This window comes from Morone saxatilis, unplaced genomic scaffold (assembly GCF_004916995.1).
Source record: "Morone saxatilis isolate NCDOM2014 unplaced genomic scaffold, NCSU_SB_2.0 Contig18, whole genome shotgun sequence".
Taxonomy (NCBI): Eukaryota; Metazoa; Chordata; class Actinopteri; family Moronidae; genus Morone; species Morone saxatilis.
The window spans coordinates 9,554,621-9,580,062 of record NW_023339740.1 but is presented as its reverse complement, the minus strand read 5'-3'; the positions used below and the strand labels follow the sequence as shown (position 1 = coordinate 9,580,062).

At 41.2% G+C, this 25,442-nt stretch overlaps 1 protein-coding gene across 1 annotated transcript in view; it reads left to right on the top strand.

Moving 5' to 3' along the window:
• Window positions 1–25,442, top strand: part of loxl2a (lysyl oxidase-like 2a) — a 28,178-nt gene that overhangs the window by 700 nt on the left and 2,036 nt on the right. Inside the window, exons 2-13 of the mRNA XM_035661291.1 lie at window positions 1,775–2,083; window positions 5,375–5,550; window positions 14,534–14,742; window positions 17,154–17,370; window positions 18,407–18,590; window positions 20,320–20,471; window positions 20,554–20,721; window positions 23,154–23,319; window positions 23,589–23,829; window positions 24,183–24,298; window positions 24,528–24,664; window positions 25,156–25,267. Coding sequence (XP_035517184.1) covers window positions 1,801–2,083; window positions 5,375–5,550; window positions 14,534–14,742; window positions 17,154–17,370; window positions 18,407–18,590; window positions 20,320–20,471; window positions 20,554–20,721; window positions 23,154–23,319; window positions 23,589–23,829; window positions 24,183–24,298; window positions 24,528–24,664; window positions 25,156–25,267 — 2,161 coding nt within the window. The 5' untranslated portion in view covers window positions 1,775–1,800. The remainder of the gene's footprint in view (window positions 1–1,774; window positions 2,084–5,374; window positions 5,551–14,533; window positions 14,743–17,153; window positions 17,371–18,406; window positions 18,591–20,319; window positions 20,472–20,553; window positions 20,722–23,153; window positions 23,320–23,588; window positions 23,830–24,182; window positions 24,299–24,527; window positions 24,665–25,155; window positions 25,268–25,442) is intronic.

The window sequence follows — 25,442 nt, the reverse complement described above, 5'->3', positions numbered from 1 at the left end:
TCTGGGCTTGACTGTGCTTGGCTATCTTTCACTCACATACAGCTTTCTCCTATTTTTTTGGCCTTATTGTTCTCATGCAGGACTATGTGTTTTACATTTTCTGCAATGCTGAACTCTCCATAAGTCTGATACGTTTTTAAGTTAAGTTTCAGAGCCAGTTTGAAGTCTCGGCTGTGGCCATTGTGTTGTGGGGTGTGAGTGTGTCTCCACTGCTTCTGTAAGCACTTTTATCTAGAGCATACGTATAGTGTTCATTTATCATGAATAGGTATGTGGAGTTGACACGTGCTGGCTGGAGTTATGTGTGTTCACTCAGAGCTGCACTCTGAACTCTGACAGACTAATGGAAGATGGACGTATGCTTGATTCTGTCACTCTAACAGCAGTGGGCAATAGCTCCTTCCTCCTGCTGAACATGTTCCTTTCATGGGAAGATAAACCAGATGTTTCACTCTTATGCGGTCTGACAATTTATTGACCGTGTGTTTTTTTTAAGCCTGTGCGCTCTGCAGTTTGTTTGGCTGGTTACTAGGACGTCAACTCGGAAAGCAACCCCCCTCCCACCCCCTTAAACACACTAAAGGCGTGGAGGTCTCCTTACTTTCACTGTCTTCCTCCTTTCTCTTTACTCCAGGAACATTCCTCCCTGGGGGCTTTCGGTCCCTCAGTTGACACTTTCATGGTTTGCCATGAAATATCGAGGTGGAGTCAACTTTCCGTCTGAAGCTCAGTTGCGCAGCCTCCAGGCCACAGATCAGCAGATAAATGAGAGGGGCAGCAGCACCCACCCTGCAGGAGCCCACATTTGCTCTCCATTAGGCAGACACAGAGAGGAATCCTTGTCTCAGGAATATCATCTTCATTCTCACCCAAACCTTCCCAATTTCTCCTTCTTTTCTCTTTTATTGGCAGTGATATGTATTTTCACTGTTCGCTCAGTATACTGTAAAACTGTGGTGAATTCTGTTTGGGATTCACAAACTTATACTTGTGGTTGTGTAGAGGCCAATGAGGGGTCTCTGGGTTCCTGCTGAGGGCCAAACCAAACTGTTCCTGCACAAGACTGTATGCTGCTCACTCGCTCAAATTATGGACAGAACTGCCACACACCACAAATTACTGTGTGCCTCTGCAACATTCAGCCCTCAGTTTAACTCTTTGGAATTGGAAAATGTTAAGTCTGTCTCGTATAGAAATATTCAAAAAGCATACAGCCCTACAAAGGTACAGTGCAGTAACTATAGATTCATTCAGAAAAAAGGGGTTAGTGTTCGCAAACTGTAAAACAGATAGAACCCAAAAATTGAACAGCCACAGAACCTACACAATACATTTAAAATGCAGATACTCCACTCTGCCTTTGGATAATCTTCACCGGATGCTTAGATAACTGCAATATCTATCTACCAACAAAATGTGCTCAGCTTTCTCTTCCATTTTAACTAGTTTGTTTAAGAAAATGAACTTTGTGATTTAAAAGTAACTGAACCAAATCAAACAAAAATTCACTGGAGTCAAAAAAGGAGATGACAGCTAATGAGAAGCTAGCTATTTACCTGTAGCAGGAGTCTGGCTGTTTTTCTTCCTTCTCCATCATGAATTGATTTAGTTACCGCCCTATTTCATTTTTACTTTAGCTGCAAAATGTTATGTAGCTACTAAAACACACGTCTTTGTAGGGCAGTGTAGTCCAGTGCGATGTTATACAGCTTAAAACCGCTTCTATTACCGATTCTTACACTCTTTTTTAAGTGTTGTCTTTATCTCTCCCTAGATCACTGTCTTCTCCCCCCCTGCATCATGTCTCGCCCAGTTGCCATCTACTGTCTCTTGTCTGCGTTGCTGTACATGTGGACGCTGTGCAACGCCCAGTCAGACTCTGGCAGCCCTGCAATCCAGCTACGTCTAGCCGGGGAGAAGAGGAAACACTACGAGGGCCGGGTGGAGGTTTTCTACAATGGAGAGTGGGGGACAGTGTGCGATGATGACTTCTCCATCTACGCTGCCCGAGTGGTGTGCAAAGAGCTCGGCTTTGTGGATGCCGAGTCCTGGTTGCCTTCAGCCAAATACGGAAAAGGAGAAGGTAAGAAAACTAGCATAGAGTTTTTCTTAGAAGTGTTGGTTTCCAGGATTTGATCTGAGCCTTGTGTTATCTAATCAAAACCCTCCAAAAATCGTCTCAGTCTTGTCAGTCGGCTGTCTAAAGAAGGGGCTGAGAGTTATATCTGAGCGAACTGCCAACCACACACGTTCAAAGGCAGTATATCTCTTCATGCAGTTTATACAGTTTCAGATGTTCCATGGAAATCCTTGAATGAGGTACACGTTTCCCCCCGTCTGACTGCTAATACCCTCAGGCACTGGTTTCCCCATTAGAGAACTGAGACTCGCCAATCAGTTCAGAGTATTGGGGGGGGGGCCGGCTGGAAACACTGGGTGTGTGAACCCGACACACACAGACATAATCTCATCTCCTCTCACTTTGCCGGGTATGAATTCCTCCATCACTGTAAAAACACTGATGAGATTCCCAACTCGGTAGCTGCTGGTGGTAAACGTCAGTTGGTAGGTGTTAATTAACTCAGTGTCCTTGTTAAAGGCACATGTTTCCCACTGGGCCAGCCACATCCAGCCAGCCACTTTAAAAGCAAAGTAATTAACTTGCTTCCCAAAGCACCACAGTCGTTATAGCAATTTCAAGAATCACATTCATGAAGTAATATATCCCATGCATATAATGTTGCATGTGTATTTGCAAGAAGCCGTTAACAAGCCGTTTGATGTATATGGCTGGGCACACAGACAACGGTTTGCGCTGCATTTTAGCAATGGCGTAAGTATATAAAGATGGGAGCCTTTGGGGTGGGGTTACTGTCCTACCACTGTTTCTGAAAGTTCACTAAAAGACACTTAAATATTGTGAAGTTGCAGTTTTTTTAACGATCTTTTCCCTTGCAAATAGATGTTTAGTGTGTACGAGTATTGGAGGCCCAGACTAGCTGTGTGCATGTGAGTGAATGGAAACTACTTTTATCTGTGTTTTCTTGTTGGTGGAGACACATGGCTATAAAAGTGATCAAGGGCATTTTCCATTTCCCATCATGATGACTTATGCACAATTGAAAGAAATCACTGAATGTTTTTAATTAAAGACATAACTACATAACAAGTATTAAGACATCCCTTTTGGATTCAGAGAGTTTTTTTTATCTGCAGGGACGTTCAAATCCAATCCTCAGCTGTGTTTACACCACTGTCATAAATATCAACGGTGCAACCAGCAAGCTGTCAATAGTTGCACCGGGGCCAATCACAGTTACGTTACGCATAATTGAAGATATTATTTGCAACTGTAAAAGGAATGTGTGCAATATCAGAATAGGGCTAAGGCTCGAAACAGGATCAACTGCACAAAACTGCTTTATTTCTGCTTTATATCTTTTTAGGAACACTGTGGTCTGTCCAGTTTGTTATGATTTTGGGTTAAGGCTATGTGGTTGGCTTAAAGTGCCAATAAAAGCTCACAATCAGAAAAATCATGGCTCCCTACACAGTGTGGCCCCTGCTCTTTTCACTGGCTTGTGAAATTACATTCCCATAAGGCCTGCGAATGATAGTTTTAACACAGCAATCCAGATTTATCACAACTGGCAAAGCTGAATATTTGTTTAGACAAAGGTGTACTGTAACTGGTTGTCCCTTGGAAACTCTGCTTCAGCTTCAGAGGACTTGGCTCCTGTAATGAAAATGTTCCAGAAGTAAGGATCTCCCTGCCAGGAGGAGGCTACGTGACCATATAACATGCAGTCACTTTCTTGGTATGATCAGGATGTTCCTCAGCAACATGTTGAGACTGTCAGAATGCTGAGCAGTCCGTTGGTGGTTTCTATGGCTACAGTTACGTGCACGGCTGAATCAGAACAGCCAGCTGTACAGCAGATGATCTGCTTCAACCGTGACAACATTTATTGGGCACGTTTTGCATGAAAGAATGCATCAGGTTATGTTGGAGACCAAACACGTCTCCACGTGAGTAGGTTTACTGTCTCTGTGACTAGACTGAAAAAGTCCCAAGGGTGTGACACATGGCTTAAGTTTTCAAGGTACAATGTTGTAACCTCCCCTCCATTTATATTTGCTCATTAATTAATTCCTTATTAAGGAAAATTACTTGGAAGTGAAAACATAACTATATATATATGAACGCTGATCAGCCATAACTTATAACCACCTGGTGGTCATAATGTTCTGCAGCCCCACACCAACAAACTGATGCACTGTGTGTTCTGACATGAAATGTTCACTTGCTGCCTAATATATCCCACCCACTGACAGGAGCCATGGTAACCAGATAATCAGTGTTATTCACGTCACCTGTCAGTGCTCATATCGGTGGCTTATCGGTGTATATATATTCACACACAGAAAGGAAGGTAACTTTAAACTGTTCAGCAGTCCAGGTTCTTTTTTTTATTGAGAAACAATTACTGGAAAGTCTCAAATTAAAGGTTAGGGGGAGAAAAAACCTTGAAAGGTATCCAAAGAGTACTAGCTTTGGAGTTCGGGCCCCTGGCAGTAGACAGTCATTGTGGTCTGTTCACCAACATCATCTGAGCACTGGGAGAAGTTCCAACTCCTGCTTATAAAAACAGTAGCACCTCCTATCCCAGGAAATAACAATTAGTATATCAATTAACTTGTAGCAGAATTTTATCCATTACTCAGTAGATAACTTTTAGAAGTTAACAGTGGAAAAACGTTATTAAACATGTTAAAAGAGTAAACTTTATCTCAAACTGTTCAAAATCAGCATATCCTCCAAACATCTCCCAAACCTCCCCCTCATCCATACCACACTTGGCACATTCCCCCAGGAACTTGACCATAAAAGGAGACCAAATGGGTAGAGACTGGTTTGACAGTGTCCAGACCAGATGATTGCCAAGTGCACTCTAGAGGAGAGGTGAGAAACACAAAAAAATAATCAAATAAAGATGTTAAAACCCCAATATTTTGTCAGGATTGTCAAGATCTCTTATATCTGTTTGACCGTGGAACTAATGCTCAACATAACACAACTGCAATTAACAGGTTACAACCCTTAAACAGAAACATTTTCTGCTGACTAATCAATCGACTAATCAATCAACTAATGGTTTCAGTTCTACAATGTACAACAGCAAAATACAATTTTACCATCATACAGGAAAAGACAAAGGATATATTATTGTATTGGCACTAAATATCCAAGTAAAACCAGCATGCTCATCGTCTTCATTCACTTAAAACTAAACAAAGCAACAACATGAGGTCTACTGCAAGACAATTACAACATATATCCATTTGCTTGCATCTTTGCCTGTCTCCGATCCAGGCCGTATCTGGCTAGACAATGTGCACTGCACTGGTGGAGAGAAGAGCCTGGCTCACTGTCAGTCCAATGGCTTTGGAGTGTCTGACTGCAAACATTCAGAAGATGTCGGAGTGGTGTGCACCCAGAAGCGCATTCCAGGCTTCAAGTTCATCCGGAACCAGGCCAACAGCGAGGAGGTAGGTTCCCATGGAGCAACACGCTCACAGTTAAACCTGCACACATGTACAGTACACTTAAAGTCAACACGTCTGTGCCTTTACACACATGTAAACACCTGGGTGGGATCACTTGATCACATAATTAATAAAACTCCAGTAGCATCCACACATGGTTCAAGTACACGCTTGTACCCTGAACAGATGCTCAGCACAATAACAAAAAGAAACAGAGGGTAGGCTTAAGATGAAAGAAGATCATAGTGCATTGCTCCAAGTTGCTACAAGAGAGGTTTTTTTTTTTTTAAATCCGTCCAACTTTCCAGACTGATCCAGACGGATCAGTGGATTGAATGTAATGCCTGTCTGTAGGTATTAAGAGGAGCAATATTTTTCAGTCTTTAGATTGTGTTGAAAATGATGTGCTGAAATATCCATCATCCATTTATCTCTTTGATTGACTGAATAACTTTCACATCTCCAAACCTGACCATTGAGAAAAATATGCATACAGCGTGGGTTGCATCAGCTATTTGTAAATGTGTCACTAAGTTTGTTTCAAAGTAGTGGTTTAATAAACCGGGTTGAACCATTAAAACGTAAGCTAGTAAAGACTTTAGTAATGCGTAAATCAGTTGCTTAAAAAACATCTGTAGCACTGTCTGATCAGAAACAATCATGAAAACAGGATATATGCATACATGAAGAAGTTTGTTTGTGCAGAAATATGGTAACTAACTTTATTAGGTCATTTAGCCTAATGCTACTGGCCAGATGTTTTGGAATATAAGGGATAATTCAAAATGTTCTAGTCATTTTCAAACAGCATTTTAATAGTCAGGTCAGATACATCTCCCTTTACCTCCTTGTTAATATGTTATCAAGCTAATTTAGTGATGCACAAATCTCTACTAAGTAACCACTTGCATTATAACGAGTGCTAAGTTAATAAGACCCTACAAACAGCTGTTGCAGCCACCTCCAGCATTTTGTCCTCCGTATGATTAAATGGATACAACTAGTAATCAAAATAATGGTCTAATGGGTACTAAATCAGTATGTCTGGAAAAAATTAGACCGCAGTTCTTCCGTGTAGGTAGTCACATCTGCCATGACATGAAGCCAGTGAAATAATCCACAAGTCAGTGCATATTGTAGAGCCGTCCACTCCACCACTTGCACTAATGACTTTGCCAGGCTGCTATTAGCCTATCCCTGCCCACACTAGACCCCCACTCTGCAGCCTGAGAGATTTTGGAGATGACTCAGAGAGGAGGAAGACCATCCTGTCTGGCTCCAGAGAACGCCTTGTGTACCGGATGGAAAGTCAGTGTTGGTTTGTTGACGTGTCGGGAGAAAGGGAGGAAGAGAAGCTCGTCAGATAACAAGTTATTACAATAAACTGCCATAGAGGGTTTCCCTTCTAAAACCAGACTGATAGAGATTAAACAAATTTGCTTTGGCAGCTTAGAAGACAGTCGATGCTTTAACAGTCTGTGACTACATTTAGAGTGTTCTGTTTGTTCATACTAGAAGTCAGCTGGGAGATTTGGCCGGGTTACAACAGCAAGAACAGTGACTGTGTTTTACTGGATTCAGTTAAGACATCCCGCCTGAGGAGAGCATCTGAAATCCCCATGTGCCTTGTTCTCATTCCTAGTTGAGTCATGGTAATGGAGGAATAGACGAGAGGAGAAATTGAAATCATGGACTGCTGAGTGTACAACGTTCTTATTTTTGCTGGTTGTGTATGTAAGCAGCACCCTTGTGCTCCCTGTTTGTCTTGTGTATTTACGGTCTCTGGGGTGTTACTGCAGTTCAGTCCCACCCTGTAAATATTTCCTCGGCCCAGCCTTTCAAGTCGCAGGGGAGAGGAATGGGAAAAGGTGTAGCTACACCTCTTTAACCATGCTTGGGCTGACGTCAGCAATGGGCAGCACTGTTCCTTCAACCTGTTTATTCACAGCATGAATTGACATTTTGTGCTCAATCTGGAACGTTAACACCCTAACCGAGTGTGCGCTACAGTCCAAGTAGAGGTTATTGCGAAAAGGGTGGCCAATCAGTAATTTTGCTTCTGTGTGAATGCTTTCCAACTTTCAAGATGATATATGTTTGAAGTATGAAGAGTACAGTTCACAGTGCGTTTTCTGTACTTTAGGCCCTTTAGTCTGTTCATGTTGATATAACTGAAGCGAAGATTCTGAATTTGAGGTACAGAATTTAGATGACCAGCAATTTCTTATGGTGTTGAGATGTTTTTCAGTACTGTATTTCAGGGTAAATCTACAGGTTACAAAGTTGCTCCGAACTACAATTATTTTGTTTTTGTGAGGGACACATCATGAGACTACTTTACAGCATATGGGAATATGCGAAGATAGACCTGAACAGCTCACCCTGGCAAGTTCAGTTTTGACCACAAATAATAGTCTACTGAAGACATGAGTCTGTCATTAATGAAAACAGCAGCTTCCACTGGCACGAGTTGCAATCGAAGACATGCTACAGTATAACCAGAACTAATAGTGCGATATCAAGTTTTGCTGAGAATCTAATCTCAGTGTGTGTTTCTCAGACAGTCAAAGCTCTTGTCAGAACCGTCATTTTAACCTCTGAACTGTTACTTTGTTCCACTAACGTCAGCCTTTAATGCTGTCTGCTACTGATCTGTCCTCTGAAGACGAAAGCCAGGTCTTTACCTTTCTCAGCTAGTTATGCAATAATCCAACAAAAGAACATACATTCCTGTATGACTGAATCATTGTCATGAATAATGTTAATGTTTTAACATGCAGAATCGAATGCTGTACACCACTGCAACAACCCTCCCTTGAGTCTTGTATGTGTCTGTTTTATTTATTAGCATATGTTTGTGTGTGGCAGCGGGAGGAGATTATGACAGATGAAGTCCTTTATTCTGTAGGGGACGGGGATTACATTTGTCAGCAGAACCAAACACTGACATGGCAGGAAACTTTGTTTATCATCTGCTAGTGGGGACTTTTCAACCATGTTTGGTTTTTGTTCACGTGTGAAAGGCACGCTACACGTGTCATTTGTGTCGACAGAATCATTGCTAAATACTTCTCCTTCATTAGAAGATGTCTGGAATTTCAGGGATGAGAAACAAATGAGCGCCAAAAGCAGCTGCAGTTGCCCACCACATCACATTGTGTGTTCGCTTTAACCAAACACTTATATCCAGAATCAACACAAGACGTCAGCGGCCAGTTGTAATAACAGAATGCGGTAGTTAAAAGCCTTTTGATTCTTTGTACATCTAAACAGGGCAAAGGTTGCACTTCTCATTTAGGCGCGACGGTGTCTGCTTACAAGAATTTCAGTTCCTCGCATTCACTGCTAAACAACAAAAGGAAACCCGAGCCAAAGTTGGATTCGCCTCCAACATGATGTATGCAAGAGGCTTGTGAGGAGGAGAGTGATCGAGGGGAGAAAAGGTTGATGTCAGGAGGCTGCATAGTGGATCCACCACATGTTTAACAGCTGGATCCCGCTGTGGTTCTCCTTTGGGCTGCAGAGTGCCCAAAGTGTAAACTCTGCACTTTATGATTTACCATTTTCATTTTGTGCTGACTCATTATGTGCAGCGCACATATGCACCAAGACTAAAGTTTTGGATATTACACAATTTAAGCTATTTAGATCTAAGGTAAAGGTGCCTGTGAGTCACCTGACTCATGAGAGAAATGTTGCTATAATTCTATATTTATATACTTTTAGTGCCGTAAAGAGCCAGTTCAATTTTGTGTACAGTGATATTAAAGCATTTCAATAGAAACCATTAAAACTTCAAGGATCAAATAATCGATAATTAAGTTTGACTTTTTGTAAGTAATTTGCTTTCTTGCTGGGAGTTAGATGAGAAGATTGATTCCACTTCATGTTAGCATAGAAGCTGGAATGGGGAAACAGCTAGCCTTGCTCTGTCCAAAGGTAACAAAATGTGTTAACTAGAACCTCTAAAGCTCACTAATGAAAAATAATGTTATATCTTGGTGTTTAATCCATACTATTACTAGTAATAGTGTAAAAGCGGATTTTATGGGGGATTGTGTGAGGTGGTCCTTGAGGTGACACGATTCCAGGAAGTAACTGTGTTTGGTCAAAAATATTCTGGCATGAACCCCCTGTGAAACTAAATTGTTGTTTCTGTGTTTGTAAAGATTAAACAAATAAGATACAATAATTTAGTTTTTCACCCTTGGATGGAGCCAGACTAGCTGTTCCCTCCTGGTTCCAGTCTTTATGCTAATCTAAGCTAACAATCTCCTGGCAGCAGCTTCACATAGCATAGCCCTTTCCCATACACATGTGCTGGCTTGGCTTGACTCGCTTCGACTCAGCACATCAGCCCAGCACGGCAGGGATTTACATCTCCATTGCAACAGGACTACCTGCTTGAAAGTGTGTCTTTAAAGGCAGAGAGAGCAGCGACGGTGGAGAGATCTCAAGATTGAATGAAGAGAGGGAAATGTGTAGCGAGAACAAAGTTAAAATAAATAATAAATGAAACGTTATTTTCTGATTGGTTACGTTCTAGAGCACAAATAAACATGGCCGCCTTCCTCCCTGCAGTGTGTAAACTTGTTTTTTTGTTTTTTTTGGAATAGCTGCTAACTATGCTCCACAGCCAAATCAGGAAGTGTTTGGTTTTCATCAGCAGTAACTTAACACGACTGATACAGCTGAAAGCAAACATGAAACAGATATCTGAAAGTACAAACAGGGACGGAGGAGAAAAACTAAATTTCAGACCCCAGAGATTCAGTTAGAAGCTAGAAAAGCACTGAGAGCTGAACACTCAGAGATTTTAAGAACATCTGTCTCTCTGTTCTCCTGTAAAGACATGAGTTGAATCTCAGAACAAACACTTGTTTGAGGGGGGGAATGCGGATTGTCACAGGTCGTCCGCAGACGGCGAGATGTCACTGCAACCTGCTTGAAGGTTGGTCGTGCTTTGGCCTGACTCCGGAGATGGTCCATCTCGGACGCGGCTTGGCACAGCTTGGCACATTTAAACGGGTAATGGAAACCCAAATCACTGGTTTGACAAAGGCCTATGAAAGGGCAAACTCATCCAAATCTAAGCAAGAAAATGACATTTTCCAAACCATCAAACTATTCCTTTAATACGAGCAATTTGCAATAAATATTGATTTTGAAACAGGTAATGATTAATCTGTATAGTATGACCATTTCCAACACAGGCAAGTCCGGCTAACCAATTCTGAAATATTGTCCATTTAAACATATCTACACTGAATTTAACCCCAGTTTGAGATGAGGTGTGTGTACTGTGTGCTCTTACAGTCTACCCTCATAGAGTAATGATTCTTTTCCTTTCATTGCCATGCATGGCAGACAGTACACCTCACTGAATAGATATTCCAGACTGCAAAAGCACGCACCCACACACACACACACTCTACACACACACACATGGGTCACCAATGAGGCCAGTAAGTGGGGTGGGGCAGACTGTGACCGTCATTTCAAAGAGCCTTGCTCGTTCTATTCAACACTCGTGGATGAGGGTGGCTGGGATCTGGGCGCACGTGGTAAGATTAACGTGTGGCAAATGTGGAAAAGCTGAATAAAGTGATAGAAATGCACAAGTAGTGGAAGCCGATTAGTCAGGAGACTCGGCTGGACCAAAGTCTCATGTTCACACATCTACAGAGGGGGACCCAGTCAGAAAAACACGTCTGCTCTCCAGTCGGAAATAGTTCAGTGGTCAAAGCTCACTTCAGAGACTAGTAATGAGTACAGCTAAATGAGGAATGTTTTTCTTTTTCTGTAACTTGTTCCTTACAAACAACCAAGAATATGTGACTTTATTTGAGAAATATTGCGTTAAACATTTATTTTGACAAATAGGTAATGATTAATGTGTAAATATGTACAGTCATGCTGTAGACAAGTCCAAAANNGAATGAATCACTACAGTACCACGGTAAGGGAGTAAGTGAGGGAGTGAAGATGAGGCAACAATAGAAATGTCCATTTGAGAATTAGCCTCAGTATGACCTACAGAATGGAAAGCCTGCGCTCATTTCATACCTCAGTCACACATCTAGGCTGGTCCGGTTGCCAAAATGCCGAGAGTTAGATGAGAAAATTGATACCACTCTGATGTCTGTGCACTAAATATGAAGCTACTGTACTGTACTGCAGCCACTAAGCTTAGCATTAAGGTAGAAGGCCTGGTCAGAACGAGTTGCTTTACTTTTTAGTTTTTGTATGGATTTAACGAACAAGATCTTACCTGTTAATTAGTGAACTTTACTGTTGGTGCTGGTAGGTGGATTTGGTCATCTTTGACAGAGCCAAGCTAGCGTTCCCCACTGCTTTCCACTGCTTTCCACTGCCTTATGCTAAGCTAAGATAACTGACTGCTAGTGGTTGCTTCTTATTTACCCTACAGATATGAGTGGTAGAATTTCCAGATTTCCAATTTGACATTTGAAAAATATATAATATTATATGTATATTAGAAAATTTCACAGCTTTTTAACCATAGAATGTGAAAAAAATATCCTTTAGGGTCCTTGTTCTTTATGCTTAGCACCCTTTTTCCAGCATTTCTTTCGACAGGGTGCTAAAAAAACTGACCAGTGTGTAGATTTGGACCTTGGCCAAACAATATTATGCTGAGTTTATGTCTGGTGGTCTGGGTTTGAGAGGGGGAAACGCCTGGACTGATCCCAGCTGTGGGTGTGCTCTTCTCTTTAGTCTCGAACGTTCAGACGGCCAGTTTCCTCTCTATGTGCCAAATGCAACACTGGTCAGACCCATCTCAGCGCCCCATTTCAAACTCACCTCGTACCCCCTGTCCTGTCTGGTATTTTTTTCTTCACACCTGGCTTCACTTTGATTACTCACATTTTCCGTTTGATTCCATGTTCTGTGTCAAATGTACTTCAGTTAAGCCATTTATGAGTATAGTTTTTACATGCCTTCCTTGTTTCATTTTGTTGTTAATGTTTTCAATTAGCTTCATGTTTCTATAACATAATTAATCATCTCTACATCATTCTCAACTTGCTTTTACTGAAGCAAAGTAAACCAAAGCACTAAGATAGCTTTTAAATTTGAGACCCCCGGATCCTTGATCAAGATCACGTCTCCTCACCTTCCCATCCTGCCAGGCACCGACGGAAAACACTCTGTCATGCTATGGCCAGCAGGAATCTCTCCATGAAAGAGTGGCTCTTACCCACTCTAACCAGTGCGGTCAGTGGGAGGACTGGGGTCACTGTAGAAACAGTCTGACTTAGTCGGGGCTCCTCCTGCATTGCAGTCTTTAGTGTGTAGAGACTCTGAAACCTTTTCCCATTCACATTCCTTCAGGCTGACGCCATCTCAGGAAACCACCCTGTGGGCAAACGTTTAATATTTCTGGGAGACATGCCTGGCTGTTGGTTTTTTGCAGAGTTAAAGAAGCAGGCTGTTACGAAATTACTGAGATCAGCATTTGCATACCACAGAGCAGCTCAGAGTTCTGTCTCTTTTAGGCACCCACAGTGCAGCCTCACACCCAGCCAGGAACAAACTGCAGAACTTGGCCCAAGGAGGCAATTGAACAATGGCGTTTGGAGTTATTAGGTAGCTGTTTTCCCATAAAGCCCTGGAGGTCAAAGGTTACTATTCCATCCTGGTTTAAGGGAGCTTCATATTAATTGTGGTTGGTGACCCCCAGTTTGACCAACTGGCTTTACAGCCCTTTATAGAAGACTGTGGACCACCCGCAGACACACTCCCAACCTGAACTCTGTCACTGCAGCTTCTATCTTTATTATATAGTGTTTTAAAATCTTGATTTATAATCGTAATTACACATTTTTCTTTTTTAACTTCTCTTATCAGTGCTCATCATTTTATGGTCAGCCAAGAATTCCAGGATACTAGGTGAGAAGTCTTTGAAGAGACATTTGGCCCAGATTTCTTCCACACTCCCCTGTAGGGGAAAGACTGATGTTTCTCATTTTGTTCTCTACTGGTTCGTTTCAGCTTATCTCACTATCTCTCTATAGCACGAATAACGACACAGATATAATTCATGTCATATGTGAATATCCAGTAACTTCATCAAATAGTGAATTAATATTTATTCTCCTTTTCTGGGGGAAACCCAAACACTGTTAGCTGGTTTTGACAGAGCTATGCTGTCATGTTTGATGTATGTTCTCCACCAACTTGCTATGGGTCCATACATCTCAGCTCTAAACTTTAAAGACTCAAAAAAGATGGAAGAAAAATTCCAGACATTCATTGGACCTCCTAAGGCCTTTCAGCAACACTTAACAAGTTTAAACAAAGATTTCATTGTCAGATTTTTCAGCTTGCTTGTTTTCAAGCATGCATACAAACTAAAAGGCCACAGGGCGATTTTCTTTTTTTTTTCTGAAACACTTCTCTCTGAGTATGAACTTCCTTTGTGACTCATATGCTGTATTGTATTTACAATATATCAAGTGAAACAGTACATGTGTAGTCTACAGTAGAAGTAAAACCAACTACATCCTCTAAATAACATTCTTGTCAGACAGCTCGAATTCATTTAAGCTTATGTTCACGTCACCAATTATATAACCACGTTTATAAAGCAATGACTCAGTGTCAGTATAGTTTATGGAAAAGTCAAAGTAGATTTCAGTAAGTTGAATGAAATGTAGCGCTGCAAGGAAATAGGATTTAGAATGAATTTTAAAACTAAAAAAAGTATTTTTTTGCACAATATCTTGAACTTTCATGGAAATCAGTCCAATAGATGTAGAGTTGGGAGATCAGGTATTTGACAAGTGGTTGACTGATGCTGGTATCTGAAGTAATGAATAACAGTTAAAGTAACCCTAAAGACTGGAATATTTTGTTGAATGAAAATTGTGTAATACTCTAACATCTACTTCCATCTACTTTCTGTACAATATCTGTAAGGTGTAAGGCGGTGATGAAACATTTCCTCTGCTGTGTTTCTCAGGGTTTGACTGTGCAGGTGGAGGATGTGAGGATCAGGGCCACTTACTCTCACAGGAAAAGGATTCCCATCACTGATGGCTTTTTGGAGGTGAAAGACGGAGGCAAGTGGAGACAAATCTGCAATGAGGAGTGGACAGAGATGAACAGCAGGGTCATCTGTGGCATGTACGGGTTCCCCGGGGAGAAACGCGTAAATACCCGACCCTACAAGTGAGTAATGGTCGGGGGCCAGCAGCAAGGTTTAAATAAGGCTAATTACAAATGATGAAAGTCTTCACATGAATTGGAGTTACTGTTTAGGTTATGAGAATATAGCAGGGATACATAATGAATCATTTTAAAGTCACACCTGTGTAATCACCCTGTGTTATCATTTGAGATACACCACACATTCCTGTATGATACAAACACTTTATTTTACTTTTTTTTAAATTTCCTGGCAGGTTTTATAACTCCTTTTTACCTGTTCTTTTAGTCCATTAAGAAATGTTGTACCATACCAAACTGATGTTAGGAAAGGTTACATAATGACGTTTGTTTACACTAGACATGACTCAACCCCTCATCCATTTCGGACACTGAGATTAAACAGACTTGAGCCTACAGATTCTTGACAAGAGGCCAAACACCGCCAGAGGAAGTTTTAGAGGATGAAGGATGGGTCTTGCTGGGAAACGACTGAGTGCAATACACTGTGAAACAGTGGCTCTTTTGGCTGCATCTAATTATTTCCCTTTGAGCATGACTGTTAACATGCTGCCCTTCTTAAATGTCAATGTGTAGCCTAACACAAAGCCAGCTATTTCCTAGACCACTTTGTGTCTTATAATTCTTATCTGCTAAGAAGGGAACTGAAGTTCAAAACACAACAGCTGCTTACTGCACATGAGCAAATAAGCACGTGAACACATCTCCTGATCTGGTAACTGCATGAAAGAGAACAACATGTTTATCTCTTAAACAGCTCAGCCTGAGGTAGAAATCCAAGAATCAAACCTTTTTTTAGAATTCAATGTGGCTACCTGCCCTTCCAGAAGAACATAACTCGATTGGTTTGGTATTCAGTACATGTCCACACATACAATGGGCCTATTAGCCTAATCCATTCATGATGCACATCCAGTCTGCAGTTTAATGAAAGGCTCACAGAACCACAGTCCAACCACAGTCAAATTAAGACCAGAGAGACATCACAAATACATTTATTCTGAAATACTGTGACTCAACGGGATGATCATGTATGATGTGGTCAGAGCTGCACCTGGATCTTCACATTACTGTTTCTGGCTTTGGGTAGCAAATGTTTACAATAAACTAAGATAAAATCAAAACATGTTTCTATTTTTATAGCTCTGGTAGACATGATCTCATCTGATTAGATGCAAATCTTTCATATGGATGCATTTTAACTGAAGGAAGAATAAGAAGCATCAAACCAGCAAAGAACACTTGGTGTTTTTGTCTATCACTTAAGATCCCAAAGTGTGTGGTTTTACAGCGTGTGATGCTGCCGTGCTCTCACATGGTTCATTGTTTTATGGGGTTGAAAGATCACATTCAATCTGTCTTTTATCTGGAACAACACAGGACTGTTCCCATCACCAAATGTGCCGATAACAGTCTAACAAAATTAAAAACTCTCAATCAAATTTGGCACATCAAATTTCACGGACCACAAATTATCTTTGTATTCAAACCGAGTTGGAGGTACACTCTGTTTACAGCATCTGCATAAGCTGTAAGAACCGAACAGCTGTAAATGTAGCTCATGCTGGTTTCATTACATGGTCTGCTTCTTCCAAGGCCCGGACCTGCTTCAAGGTCCACTGTTGTAGCGTTCCTCAATGACCCTTAGTTGATGACTTCCATTCAAGCATGGGGGTCATGAGAATGTTAAGGTGCTCTCACAACAATACTCCCATTGTGCTTCTCAGCATAGGATGGGCATTGTTGAATTCCTCACTAAATACCTAAAATTCCCTCTTCCCATAAAACAGCTCCTTAATATTTTAGTCAAGTGTGGGAAAGAATGGTATTGTGGTCTTCTACATGAAACAATTTTAAGGTTATTTTCATACCATGGTATGAAAATCATTTTTTAAAGAAACATGAGATAGAAAGTCCTTCACGTCCATGTGTCACCATTGTTAGGTTATCCAATTGGTAACAGACTGTTTTGAAAGCTCTTCTTTGCTGTTGTATGATGTCTCTTGACATCTGAATCCTAAGGGTACATGCGGCTCAGCGGGTGATGATTAAGTGATCGATGTCAGTCTCACTTGAACGCACCAAGTGGAACACTTCAAAACAGTCTTTGCAACAGCATTACCTTGTAACAATTATATAACATAAAATAACAAAAAAGACTGAGTACATGTTCAACGTGATGGATTGCCTTTTTGAAGCAGGTCTCAAGTCTGCAGGTTTTGGCATGACCTGACAACCACGAGTACTGGAAAAGTTGGATAAATGTTGACATTCCTCATTTATAAATCTAAAAAAAACAATGACACGCTTTCTAAATTGGTTGGCAGTGATGTTAACGTAACAAATGAACAGAAAAAGAAGACAGTATAATTTTTATATTTTTCTAATATTATTATTGTGTTTTTCTCTCTCAGACTGCTGGCCAAACGCCGTAAGAAGAACTACTGGGGTTTCTCCGTCAACTGCACCGGCAACGAGGCCGACCTGTCTGATTGTAAGATGGGCCGAGAGATAGAGCTGAAGGGCAACCACACCTGTGAGAAGGGCATGCCTGTTGTGGTCAGCTGTGTGCCTGGACGTGCCTTTGCCCCCAGCGTCAGCGCCGGCTTCAGGAAGGCCTACAGGGTGGAGGTAGGTCAGACTGTGCACGCTTGGCTGCACAGGGGAACAGTGGTTAGCTCTGTCGCTTCACAGCAAGAAACTGAGCTCTCGTCCTTTCTGTGTTGCAGTGGACAATAGGGATCAACTGTTTATGTGCAGAACCTCAAGTTACTGGCTGTACAGTGAATGTATAGGATTCTCTCTTGATGGCATTGCTGAACAACTTCCTTACTTATTGCAACAGTGCATACTAAAATAATAAAACAGAGAGGAAACTGTGTCCTGTGTGAATGCAGGCAAAGAAAAGCAGTCAAGATCAGTAATTGCACTGGATTTTGGTGATTTTGTTAGACGGAGCAGAATCAGATGCATGGAAAAACTGAGTGTTTTTCATAAGGGAGAAAACAGTCATCAACATTCTGTTCAGAACAAACCCATCTGGAGGAGTGAGCCTTCCCTTCTGGGGGAACAACTAAAAACAACAAAATATCAACAGGCTCCCCGAGACTAACCATACGGCTGGTATTAGTTTCACACACTGCAGATGTTTGTGACATTTCTTATATAGCTTTTTGAAAATGACTTCTGAATTAGGCTCTTCAATTAATTACATGCAAAAGAAACATACATCTGATTTTATAATTTGTTGTTGTTTGTGCATTATTATTTATTATAAGAAGCCAAATATTTTTAATGTACGTCCAGAGAGAGTTCAGTAATCACATGATACACAGTCCTATAATGAAGTCCTGATATATCCTGATATATGAGTCCAGCACTGGATTGCAACATTTCCTGCTTATTAATCAAGCATCTGGAAACAGTTAAACATCTGTCATGTATACAATTCAATTATCAGTATTTCAGCTTGGTTATTACCAAGGTAACACCTATTTTCTCTCGAGCCCGCAAAACAAGGAACAATTGTAATCAAATTTAGACCAAATAAAGCCAAGAAAGTCACAAGTCAAGTTAATTAAAACTTTTTCCATTGCTGTAGAATAATAATAATTGTTCTCTGTAACAGTTTCACTCATTTAAATTTTTTGTTGGACTGTTTCCGTAGCAACCCTTGGTGCGTCTAAGAGGCGGAGCTATGATTGGTGAGGGGCGAGTGGAGGTGTTGAAGAACGGGGAGTGGGGGACAGTGTGTGACGACAACTGGAACATTCGAGCTGCCACTGTGGTCTGTCGAGAACTTGGGTTCGGAAGCGCCAAAGAGGCCTTAACTGGCGCCCGACTGGGACAAGGTATGACTCTACAGATTGGTCACTCTATAACATAGTACTACTGTATACGGTGGTACACTTATATGGAGTGTGAAGTGTGCTGAAATAATAATAGTTTAAAAAAAAAACTCAAGTAAAAAACATTCTTGTGGGAGTGGGGAGTCATACAAATCATCATTTAAATGCACATTGATTGATTTATCATATAATTCTCATTATACACATTATTACTCCATACACTGGAACACTGGAGACCACAGTCCCAAATCTCACCTGTGGAGATAAACTGTAACATTTCTTCCACACATTTAGGGATCATACTGTTCACATGTTTGTAGCTTTGATGACGTTTTACAGCACTCACTAAAATCACTATCACTCAACAAAATTCAAAGCAGAACTCAAAGCAGAACTTCCCAGCTGTGAAAATGAAAGGTGTGGACTGTAACCGGAGACCTCCACCTCCGCCTTATCTTTGGCTTTTGTATCGCCACCTGTTTTTGTCCCACTTCAATCAGTCTAGACCTCAAGTCAGCATAAAAAAGGCACAGGGGAATGTATGGAGTAGCACATTAATGTTTATACCTTGACCCAGAGCCTGATAGTGTGAAATACAACATACCACAGCATTATAAGAATCATATGTGCATTAAACAGTTGTCTACTCCTCTGCCTTGTTCTTATTCTCACAGCAAAACACAAGAGCGCACAAAATGTTCCAGCAGAGAAAACAGCCTTTATGGGTTTCAGAGGAGGAATTCTTTGTTGGAGAGTGTGCAAGGTTATTTGAGGGATTTCTTTATGAGCTGACCACTCGATCCAAAAATGGTGCCACACATAGACTGTAGACCTTAAATAGCTGATTGTGTTTGTTTTTAGAAGTCACTGAAGTTGACGAAAAAAGAATGTCAATAAAACTGAAAAAGTACTAAGTGATTCCCGGATTTGTGTGGGAGTTTTTAGGTATAGTTCTTATACAATTTCTGTATTTCTAGAAGTTTAATTTGTATATGTTTCACTCATTTTCAGCTGATAGAAAGTTACAAACTAATGTTGAGAGTTTTGCTTGACCCATGGCCCATGATTTTTTGTGTCATGCATTTGAATTTGAGGTAAGATAACATATTTAATTTATTCAATCTATTATTTATGTGTCATACCAGGATATTGACTGTGTGATTACAGCAGCATTGTGTTCTTGCTGTTGTGAATTTATTTTCCTCCATCGGCTGCCCGTCTGTCTCAGCCTCTGGCTGTAGTTTCAGAGCTGGCATCACTAGAGACATTCCTGGTCAGTCACATGGGAACAAAATCAGCGTGGAGGGAGTACTCACACATGTTATTGTGGAAACTCCGCTACACTGAGATGACTGAGAAAAGTTGCAAAGAGAAAATTTTTAGTTTTTTACAGGCCACAAGTGTCTCATTTCATTTGACATAGCTGACTGCTGGTTTCCTTTCCGCTGTAGTTCTAGGGAACAGGACTTCTTACATCTGTCTTAAGAAGGACTTGTTGTTCTAGCAAAACACTAGAGCAGCTACTGCTGTTGTACTCTGGAATAATGGGCAGTACAAATCATTGTGTAACTCAAAGATCGGCTTTCTCCTTTCCAGTAATGGAAATCGATGACAGATTATTTTCTGTAGTGCTCCACCTGTTTGTCCAATTTTTACTCACAGTAAGTTTAGTCATAAGTTCAACAGAATGACAATTACACATTTTGTGTGCGCCTGATGTGTTTTCCTGTAGGGATGGGGCCAGTCCACATGAATGAGGTGGAGTGCTCTGGGTTTGAAAAGTCACTGACTGAGTGCTACTTCAACCGTGACGCTCTGGGCTGCAGCCACGAGGAGGACGCAGCAGTCAGGTGTAATGTTCCTGCCATGGGCTTCAACAAGAGAGTGAGTACCGCTGTCTAAAGTACACAAAGAAATAAAGATTTGTGTAGAACTGGAGGACACATCTGTCTATCTCTGTCCTCAGCTTCGGTTAAGTGGCGGCCGTAATCCCTATGAGGGTCGTGTGGAGGTGCTGGCAGAGAGGAACGGCTCTCTGGTGTGGGGCACAGTGTGCAGTGACAGCTGGGGGACCATGGAGGCCATGGTAGTGTGCAGACAGCTTGGCCTGGGCTTTGCCAGCCATGCTTTCCAGGTAAGATCTCTGGAGTAAATGTTGCTCTCCACATCTCCTTCCAATAAATCATTTTTAAGATGAGCTTATCTTTTTAGCAGGTTTTCAGCATAAAGGAGGTGGTTTATTTTGGGCTCTGACATATCGCTGACACTCCTAACTGGACTTTCCATCATTTATGCTATCATTCAAGTTTATGGGCAATTTCACTCAGTTTAAAATGAAATGTTAAACTACATCAAGGCTTATCTTGAATGTGTGGAAATACACGGACAGGCACTAAACGCTTTTATACAGGCCAGCTTGCACAATAGTAATAAACATAGCAATAAACTATATGCACAGTTTATTCTATGCTGTACAGAATTTCCATCATGGATCTTAAGATTTTTGTACAGTATTGTTTTGTCCTACAGATTACAGTTATTTTCAATTTCAATGTCACGTTTAAAATATATTTACCTACAGCACCAGGTTAAATTGGTGAAATGGAAAGGAATATCCACACAGTGGAAGCTGTCTGTTGTGCAGAGGGGGTCGGTCTGCACCTCAGGCCAGGTCTTGCCTCTGCTTTTTGAGCTTGGCTTTCCTCACATTATAGTGCCATCGTTATTTAGGGTAATAGCTTGGATAGAAAACCAATGTTATTAGATAGATTAGATAGAGAGGGACTTTAGTTTGAGAGTGCAGGAGATGAAATGCAAGTTCCAGCCGTGTATAATACGGACGAGATGAAGCCAGTCTGGCAGTACTACGTATTATAATGTCTCTGTGTGTGAGCGTGTCAGTGGAAACCATTAACTCTCACTCTAACAAGCTTGAACTTTATTGATCCCAGAGGGCACAATAAAGATGTCACTGTCTTACAAACATCAAAAACACACAGTCAGTGAAGAGAGCGGGTCAGGGATGGTAAACCTGTGACACAGATGATGGGGAAAGCCTTCGTTTGCTGTTTGAAGTTTAGTGGAGCTTTCCACCCCTAAAGCCCCTGGCATGACTTGGCAGCGTCAGTCCTGTCCTGCTTACGTTTACCTCCTGTTTTTAACCCCAGTGCTCCTTTTATGTCATTAGGTAAGAGGCTGGTAAAGTTAAAGACCCCCCTTGTGTTCTTTATACATTTCTATTTTAAGGCTGAACCCAGTGTGTTATTTGTGGTTAAAGATGATATAGGTCTGGAAAGTATGTGTGAATCATGGGGATGTGCGTTGATAACAGCAGGGAGTTTTATGAGGGGAACTTGGACAGGATCCGTTGGAGGCGGTTCAGTTCCCTAAAGTTTGTTTGTGACAAATATGTGCAATGTACTTCTAATGGAGCAGCACGTAAACATGTCCTCATGTGTTTGTAGTCACTGTTTGAGCACTCGCCCTTTACTCAAGTACACTTCAACATTGCACTTTTTGAACCAGTGGGAAATAAAGTGTCTACTTTCATTACAAGTAGACATTTCACTTTTCTCTGCCACATCAAATAATCAGATCAGGGAATTATAAGAACACGTCCCTTTGTCCACATATTCTCATGTTAACAAAAGGTTTAGGAGTAATACATGTCTGCTCTTTGTTATCACGGTAGAGCTAGAGACTCTTTCCTGTCTGACTTTTAAATACTTCTGCAGGCAAACCCCACCACCAGATGGAACAAATGACACAGAGCTTAAACTATACTGCTGTATGTCTGTCCACCTCAACCCACCAGCAAGTATTCCCACATCCATATCCCTCAGCTCAGTTTATTTCTCATGAATCCTCCGTGAAAGATGACGGAAAGTATGAGGGTTTTTTTTCACAGGTCATGTCCTGTGGTCTGCAAAATGCTGTAATAAGGCTGAGTCAGGACTCTGAGGACAACAGGGCACCCCTTGCTACGTGTGTGATGTGTAATAGACTCTTTGATTAGATTTGTCTTGTGGGACGACTGGGATAACTATGTACAGGAGGAAAATTAAGATAAAGTTCCTGCTTAAAACATTCCCACACAATCTCCTAAACAGTTTGAGCAACGTGATCTTTAGCCACTTGATTGTAGCTAACTCTGCCATGAATGGATGGATCTATGTAGCAGAGCTGTAGACTTAAGACTTTGAACTCAGTCAGATATAAAAACTCTAACTCTCATGTTAAATAATGATAAATATGAAGTTACAGCCATCAGCCAGTTAGCATAGCTTAGCACAAATACTGGAAACAGGTTGTGTCAGGTTACACTGCAGTTATTGCACGGGTTAAATGGATGAGATATTTTAATTAGCAAGCTTTATAGAGGTAATGTTATGCTAAGCTAAGCTAAGCAGCCGCTGGTTCTATATTTACCATTTAGACATGAGAGTGGTATCAATCTTCTTATTTAACTCTCAAGAAGGAGAATAACTATTTCCCAAAATATTGAGTTCCCTTAAGGTACAAAAATGAGGACATGAGTCTAACCCTGAGTGATCTTCATTTTATCAGGAAACATACTACTGGCAAGGAGATGCCTCAGCTGATGCAGTCATGATGAGTGGAGTCAGATGTTCAGGGACTGAGCTCACTCTGGATCAGTGTCTACATCACGGGAAACACATTGAGTGTCCCAAAGGAGGTGGACGCTTCGCTGCTGGGGTCTCTTGTACTCAGAGTAAGAAACTGTGCAATACAAATACTTTATACATTCAGAATCTTACAGTTTTTCATGGAAGACATTTTAACATGTCATTACATGAAAAGCTCATGTGGAAACGATACAATTAATGATGGCTGAATTCCATTTAGCTGCTTCAGTTACAGGGTCCTGGTGTTTTCATTTTCTCCAAGACTCGATGCTATACAGCTAATTGGGGAATTTTGAGTTTAGGTTGATGCATGCTGTTGTTAACCACTGCGTCCCTGTTGCTCTCTCTTCTCCAGCGGCCCCAGACCTGGTCCTCAATGCCCCAGTTGTGGAACAGACCACCTACCTGGAGGACAGACCCATGTACGCGCTGCAGTGTGCCCATGAGGAGCACTGTCTGTCCAGAACTGCTGACAAAGCTGACCCCACCTCCTACCGCCGCCTTCTCCGCTTCTCCTCCCAGATACATAACAACGGCCACTCAGACTTCAGGCCACGTGCCGCACACCACTCCTGGATCTGGCATGAGTGTCACAGGTGAGACTTACAGTTTGTAGTTTCCTGCTGTTTTTTTAATAGTGACTGTATGAAACCTGATCCATTACTCTTAAATGAGGGGGAATTGTTGTTCTGGCTGCAATGCTACATTGGAAGAGAGCAGAGAAAAATACAATTTATTGAATACTGTATTTGTGAAACTGAATGAAATCATATGAGATGAACCTAATGCATCATTATAGAAAATACATTTATTTATTGACGTTTAAACACAGTAAGTTATCCTGAGCATCCCTATATCCCACTGGCAATGAGACTGTTATTGTGGAGTTACTAAACATAGCTATATCTATAGGATGTTTCAACATAGTGTTTTTCCTTGTCTAATCCAGACATTACCACAGTATGGAGGTTTTCACCCACTATGACCTGCTGAGTCTAAACGGCACTAAAGTGGCAGAGGGACACAAAGCCAGCTTCTGTCTGGAGGACACTCACTGTGACGAGGGTAAATACAGATTTCCCCCTTCCCTTTTTTATTTTTCCTACATACTGTGGAATGAGTAGAATTCTGAGTTATAGTTTAACATGATTTACTTTCATATGGAGAGAACAGTAAAAATATTTAGATTCAAATACTGACTTTGTTAAGAATAAACTATGTTGCTGAATGTTTGATTTGATGGAAGCATCTGTATAAAGCCCGGTCTGAATGGCTCTGCTCTGAATGCTGACAGGTATCCAGAAGAGGTATGAATGTGCAAACTTCGGGGCACAGGGCATCACAGTTGGCTGCTCAGATACCTACAGGCACGACATTGACTGTCAGTGGATCGACATCACAGACCTGAAGCCCGGCGACTACATTTTCCAGGTAGAACATTTGTCCTGCCAGTGTAGCCATACTAGATACAGCACATCTGCTGCTGGAAAGATTGTCTCATCTCCAGCCAGCGTAGTCTTAACAGATAGCAAGACTTTCCACGTCTCTGCATCTGCTTGTGTTTGGCATTCAGCCTAAGTATACTCTTACTCAGACCTAAACAAGCGAGGGAGGGCTGTTGAAGGACACAGAACCGTCTGATGACACTTTGGCTGCTGCACAAACTAAATGTACTAAATATCGAGGTTGTGAGAAATTCTCACATCCTCCACTAGAAAATGATCTTTTCTGAATCAGTTACAGAAATTAAACTCATTTTTTTCTTTCTGAGTCAGTCACTCTGTAAAGTCTCCCTGACACCCTCCTAGTCTACTGCCAGTCACTAAATCTGTTATTCTGTCCTTAGTAATACTTGTAATGACTTATACATGCATAAGCTTTCGCTTTCAGACATTTAACCAACACTGTTTTTGCTCCCCCAGGTTGTAATAAACCCCAACTATGAGGTTGCAGAATCAGATTACAGCAACAACATTATGAAGTGCCGCTCCCGGTACGATGGACAACGGATATGGACATACAACTGTCATATAGGTGAGACCATTAGCTTATGAGGATCCTAATCTGCTCTGCTTTAAGCTTTAAAATGATATAAAGTACAGTGGTAAAATATTAAGTTCAGTGGAAAAAGAGGCTGCATTATAACTGGTTTGTATTTTCTTTAGGAAAGCAAAATGAAATGAAAGCATTTTGAGCAGTTTAGTCATAG